At 39.4% G+C, this 6,722-nt stretch overlaps 1 protein-coding gene across 1 annotated transcript; it reads left to right on the forward strand.

The window, feature by feature from the left end:
• The first annotated feature begins 1,823 nt into the window (after window positions 1–1,823).
• LOC139949068 (bursicon-like) lies at window positions 1,824–5,795 on the forward strand. The gene has a single exon (XM_071947472.1). It carries the CDS (start codon window positions 1,824–1,826, stop codon window positions 2,241–2,243), a length of 420 nt encoding a protein of 139 aa, XP_071803573.1. The 3' UTR covers window positions 2,244–5,795.
• Window positions 5,796–6,722: the final 927 nt, after the last annotated feature.

The raw sequence follows: 6,722 nt of genomic DNA on the forward strand, positions 1-6,722 counted from the left end.
CAGCGTGCGGGGAAAAAGGATTTGGAAAAGTTGACGACCATCTCTTCTTCGGTCGGGAGGACGGTGGGGAGATTGTGTTTTTTGTGCTGAGAAGGAAGTTTGTTTTTTAACTTGCTTCTGCTGCAATCTGGTTAGAGTTGGAGATACTTTGTTCAAGGTAAGTTCTTAAGAGTTTGAGATAATGTAGGAAGATAACTGACACTTCTTTGACAGCATTTTACAATTTGAATCTTTGCCACTCACGGAAAACTGTTTCCTTGGTTGTTGCGGTTTCATAGTTATTTAAGAAAAAAAAAACATGGACACCATGAGATGTGTGTTATGGATAAAAAAAAACTTGTGAACGTCAAACGGGGATTTGGATTTGCATTTTAAAGAGATGTTCACGATGTTTTGGGGTTTTTTTTCGAGTGGAACGCTGGTGTCGAACAAAAAATGCTAAAATTGTTTGCATTCGTACAGAAAGGTATGATCGGTTATAGGCGGCACGTAATGAAGCATACCACAAAGTGATCATGTGACGTCATAACGCAAAGTGTCACCAATTAACGTATGTTTGTTATTATCTTGTCTGTTTAAATATCTGACTGTCAGAGTACACGTTGTATTAATATGTATAGATATACCTTGGAGAAAGGAAAATAACTCCACGCGTGTTCTTTTACTTTTTATTAGCACTGTTTTCGAGTCGGACTGCACTAGTTGTATAATGGCTCCGTTTGGGAATATGCATCTGTCAATAAATTAAATGTCAATCATGACAAATTACATTAAGTCTGTAAACCCATAGAGAAAAGACTGTCATGGGGAGTTGCGTTACGCGTTGTTCACCACGTCAAAGACACTGTGCTATTGTATATTGGGCTACCAGCGAATGTACCTGGTAATGTCACTACGCCTGGCTGGTACCCTGTATTCTAAGTTTCGCCTAGTTCATAAATTTCCCAAAGCAAAATATTATTTTTCTGCTGATGAATTTAGGCCCTGGTGGCTTGGCTCCAAATCAAATCACGTCAAGGGTTCTGAAATAACGGAAACTCCCGTGGGATCTCGTTCTAAGAAAACAAACTACTCGCGTTTTTTTTTCTCTATATTCTTGTTCACTCTCTCTTTAATAAGTCACGGTCATTTTGGTCAACTACAAGGCACTTCTGAAAAACAAACCGGTGCTCTTAAGCTTAAGTGACCGAGTACATCTGCTTTGTTTTGCCCCTCGGTACGGCCGGTCCGGAATCTCTCTTACCCATCGCGGAAGCTCGGCTTCATTTGATCGTCGATAACGTCAAAACAAGATATCGGGACCGAAGGACGAGAGTATAGTGGACACACTTGCGTCATTCTAGGTTTTTTTTGTCTTCTTCATTGTGAATTGTTTTGGTTTTTTTGCTCCATTTTATCGAGATATTGTTGGAGATTATTATTTTCTATGCACTAAAGGTCACATTGTTTCTCTCTTTACAACCGCTTTCAATATTTCACTTGCGAATAATTAGCCTGTATATTATATGTATAAGTTGACTGACGTTTTGAACTTTTCTTGTATTTATACACGATACTCGATTCTGTAGATTCTGTGAGCAATCACTCGTAATCTTTGATGTTTGCTCACAGCAAGCAAGCTCACAAAAACCTCTCAAATCATGAGAGCTTCAAATCTTATCAATATCATCAGCTTGAGATCTCGACAAATCTCGCGACACTTTGCTCAAATCCCTCGAGCAATACTAAGTGATTATAGGATGAAACAAAACACAATAGGTAGTTTGCTTTGCTTCTTTAAACTTACTCTGTCTGTGTTTTTTTTCCTTCAGACGAGATAAATCATGGATTCTCATCATCGAAATACGGGCACCGCGTCCGCCACGGTGGTAGTAAAGTGCGCCCTCATCGCCATCCTGCTACTAGGCGTGATCAGCCAGTGCTCGGCCGTGTGCCGTCGGCAGCCTCTGATACACTCCATAGTCCACGAGGGCTGCCAGACGAAACGGCTGCGGACGTTCGGCTGCCGGGGAACATGCAACTCCTACTCTCGCGTCTCTCCAACGGACTACACCCAAATGGAGAGATCGTGCCAGTGCTGCCAGGAATCCCAACACGTGGTTGGTTTTGTGGAACTCAACTGCCAGTCCCTGAGCCCGCCGACTCAGATCGTGGAATTCAGGCACGTTCGCTCGTGCTCGTGTAGACCATGCAACTCGGTGTCGGGGGTACCACGTGTAACGAGGCTAGAGGATCTGGAATAATGATAAAAACGCATAGATGATGAACAGCGAGTTATTTAACATAATTAAAGTTTTTCTGTACTTTCAAAACTTCTCATGACAGTAATATTTTGAACATGTACCACGTGACCGCAGTGAGAAATGATTTCAAAAACTATTCCCGACAGTAATTTTGAACATGGACCACGTGACCGCATTAGTGAGAGATGATTCGACACCATCGGCAAAGCCGATTATTAACTGACTGGTGATGACGTCATCTATGACGACGGCGTCGGGGGATTTCAATGGACGCAGACGTATTACCAAATATGTAACAAATATTTGAACTTAATTTAAAAGAATAAATGTGATATACGAGTACTTGAGGGAAAATCAGTTTAAAGATCTGTATCAATATTCAAAAGTGGTGCAGTACACCAGTGAATATTGAAGACGTTGTGCTATAGACCTTTATCAAGGGGCGGCCATCTTAAATTTCTCCCATTGATATCAATGTCGCCAAACCGAGGCTGGAAGAACAGAATAGTCTTGGCTCCTAATTGCAAAAATGATTATTAGCATACATTGTTGTTATTTGATACACGAGGAACACGACCAAGATGGAAGCAGCATGATAAAGGTCTTTTGTGCACATTTCCACCAATGAGAGTACATTACACACACCTATCTATGTATTACGTCACATTGTAATTACGCACATCTTTAGCCAATCAAGCGCCTTCTAAGCGGACCGTTGTTTGAGCTTGTGACGTCATTATATCTTTGAACAGACACTTTGTACTAATACTAGTACGAATGATTTTTCTTTTCAACTATAATATAAAGTCGATCATAGATATTGCTCTTATCCAATAGATCTCTTTATAATTGTCAAATATTGTCTTGCGCTTAAAAACGTTGTTTTTTCTGTAATAACAGTTGCAATGTCTGTTTGCAAAGAGCATATTGTTCGCCCCTCCTCCTCACTAAAACGTTAAACACTCATGGGGTCTTATTCGAGCTTCTACTAAGCATCAAAAATAGACTTATGTTTCAAATTACAGGGATTACAATCCACGGAGGCTTGGAAGTTTTAGTCTCTTCAAGAAATGCTTTGACTTATTATTTTTACCGCTCTATAGACTATTATTTAAACCATTACTGTTCTTAAATACTTAAATGGCGATGTGCAATAATGTAATAGACTTTTGCTTTTCCATGGATATGGACATTAGTCGGGTTCCCTTTATAGTGAAGGTTAATTGAATGGGTTTATAAAAAAAAATATTTGAAATAGAAAACTAAACAGATGGAATTCTTAAAACTGATTTCTATGACACTTACAGACGGTGGGCCGTGTTCCAATCAGCGGCTATGGCTTTGTCAAAACGGCTGCGTCTGCCCATTCTTTAACATGGCATTTTCGACAAGCAGCCACAGCCACATCATGGCCAAAGTCGCTCGATTTGGGCTCGACCATCACAGTTTACAACGACCGTAATTTGTGTTTAAAAAGAAGAACCAACGCATGTATACAGCAAAAGGCTTCGCCTGTATAAAGGCCAGCTTTTTCTACAAAGTACAACAACCTGTCTGCTAGAACCACTTTATGGTTGCGCGGGTTTGGCTCTGAATGAAAGTACTATACTTTATTATAAAAAATATAATTGTCTTTTTGAAAACGCACTGTTGAAATTGCTAGCTACATTGAAATAACTAGGTGGTTGCGTAAATTCTTCAAGATGGCTGGGCTTTTGGGTCCAATTTCGTAGAGCTGCTAAGCACAAAAAACTGCCTAGCATGTAATGTTTGCCTGGATGAAAACAGGATTTCCCAACCAAATTTCTACGTGATTTTCAAGATAACCATACAACAGCTGAATACAAGTAACTAGGAAATGCAAGAAAATGGAAATTCGGTTGGTAATCCTGGTTTTAACAAGGAAGACATTTCATGCTAAGCAAATTTTCGTGCTTAGCAGCTCTATGAAATTGGGCCCAGGTAAGGCGATAGACCCTTTTTGAAACTACGGCCTCGGCTCCAGATTCGGCTCGGGCTAGCTTGGCCCCGCTTTTTTGTTTACAATAGCATGTGATTTGCGTAAGTGCTCACAGGGCTTCAGACGAGAGAACGGAGCCTGAAGCCGAAGATTCGAAAAGGGGCCATTAGACCCCAAGCATTGGCTGCCATCTTTGATGACGTGCACGCATGTCGTACAATCAATATATTGGGTGGATGACGTGTCGCAATGGCAACTGATGATACTCGAGTACCTTAACATTAAGTAGAAAGTAAAATGTAGATCAAATAGGTTTAATTACCACGTGACTTTTTGATTTGTAAGTGCTTTGGGATTTCATTTGGTGTTGCGTTGCACTAGCAGTACGACGTCATGTTTTGAGTAGCAAGCACTGTTTTGTACACTGCACTGCAATCATTACAATGGACGTAGTTAATTGCAGCGTACTGCAGGACACCACAAGTCTGCATTGTAATCGCAACACAAAATAGCTTTACTTAGCTCTGAAAACCCCACGATTAGATCAGTAATTTAGTAATAAATATAGCAGCTATTGACCTCTTGCACGCCATAATGTTAGCCAGATAGGTATTTGGGTGTCTTTTGGACACCCTTTTTTAAAATTTGGACAACCAAATGTATCTGTCAATTTCATGTCAATTGTAAGTGAACAAATATTGGGACACCCAATTTAAAAAAATTCCTGCAAATGTTGACACCCTTTTACCAAGTCCTGGCTATATGAGGCACGCACACGACTGTGCCACACCCAGTTTGGGAGTATATAGGTATATAGGTCTAAGCTTCAAAGTGCGCTCAATAGTGTAGTTGTTAGTGTGGTGTAGAACTCTCTCATTGGTTTTTGTGCACGAAAGCAAAGAAAAGTGAGCACTGTTCTCACTATATCATTTTCAGGATCCCTTTTGTTAAAGTTCTCGGTTTGAACGTGTACACATTTTCTGCATGCCACACAGGAACGTTGATTCCCAAAATGGCGCCAACAAGATTATTGTGATGATGACGTCAGATGAATTGGGTCAATGTACTGCTGCTATCAAAACGAACAGAGCCCAATTTCACAGAGCTGCTTAAGCACAAAATATGCTAAGCACAACAAAATTAAGTTTAACAGAATAACTTGGCATGTCATAATTTGTGACTGGTATCCTACTCGTTTCTGCTTAACAGAAAACTGTTTTAAAACAATCTGCTTATTAGTAGCTCTATGAAATTGGGCCCAATAGACTAAACCTATGTTCGGCACTTGTACAATGCCATGACTAAATTTCATTATAAACCTTAAACAAAATAATGCTGTAATAATTTGTCTTTGACTACAGTTATGACTATTCATTATTCAGTAACTTCATTAGTGAGTATTTAATTACCTTCCGACCAGTTGGCGGACGAGTAGTGTTAATTTATAAATTACTGTATGTTGAAGAAGAAGAAAAAAATCTATATTTTTGTGGAAATCGTAAACGATAACAGCATGCGGTGGGTGCTATTGTTGTATTATACTGTACAGAATTAAAAAACGACAGTTAATTATTTCAAGCAACGTTTGAAAAGTGTGTAAAGTTGAGTTTTTGTTTTTTGTAAACTGTATTTAAAACTTCAGTTAGATTCGTGTTTAAAGGCACTGAACACTTGCCAAAGATTTCTATCTTGGTGTATTAAAAAAAATTTAAAAACCTGTAAAAAATTTGGACCCAATTGGTAATCGAAGTTGCAAGAGAATAATGCATGATAAAACCTTTGCACAAAATAATGTGTGTGCTAATCAGATGCATGATAAAAGGCTTTATTTGTAGACTCTTATTATTTGATTGGGAAATTAACTTTTTCTCAAAAACTAATGTTACTTCAGAGGGAGCCGTTTCTCACAATGTGTTATACTATCAACAGCTCTCCATTGCTCGTTACCAAGTAAGTTTTGATGCTAACAATTATCTTGAGTTACAAATATTATGTCCAGTGCCTTTAAGGTGAGTTGTCAGTTTTACCATGGTGATTTGTATTATGACATCACCACTTAGATTGATTTGCAGTTAAGATCAATCTTAGCTCTTTATGAAATTGCTCCCTGGGGTCATTTAGGGTTGACAACATACAGTTGGAGCTTTTACAATGACATTTACGACACCATATTGAGCTAGCTATAATAAGGCCGAATCCGAATTTGCGGCTATGGCTATGGCTACGGCTGTTGCTTAGGACGTCACATACCTCAACGCATGATGACGCGTAAATCTAGCCGTAGCCGTAGCTATAGCCGCTAATTCGGACACGGCCTAACATCGCGGTCACCATAGTGGCAAGGTTCCTTGTGTACGATCGTTATTATGAATACTGATATGTATCTCAACAAAGGGGCCAGACTATTTTCCTGCCCAGCATCGTTTCGGCTGGCTAATTAAGACCGAGGGAAAATACAAAATGTCCGCCTGAAACAAAAATGTCCTTCACCCACCAAGTTTGCTTTCAAACTTTAGGAA

The sequence above is a fragment of the Asterias amurensis genome, chromosome 16, assembly GCF_032118995.1.
Source record: "Asterias amurensis chromosome 16, ASM3211899v1".
NCBI lineage: Eukaryota > Metazoa > Echinodermata > Asteroidea > Forcipulatida > Asteriidae > Asterias > Asterias amurensis.

Coding starts and splice junctions, on each gene's coding strand:
- LOC139949068 (XM_071947472.1), top strand. CDS start 1,824: ATGGATTCTCATCATCGAAATACGGGCACCGCGTCCGCCACGGTGGTA.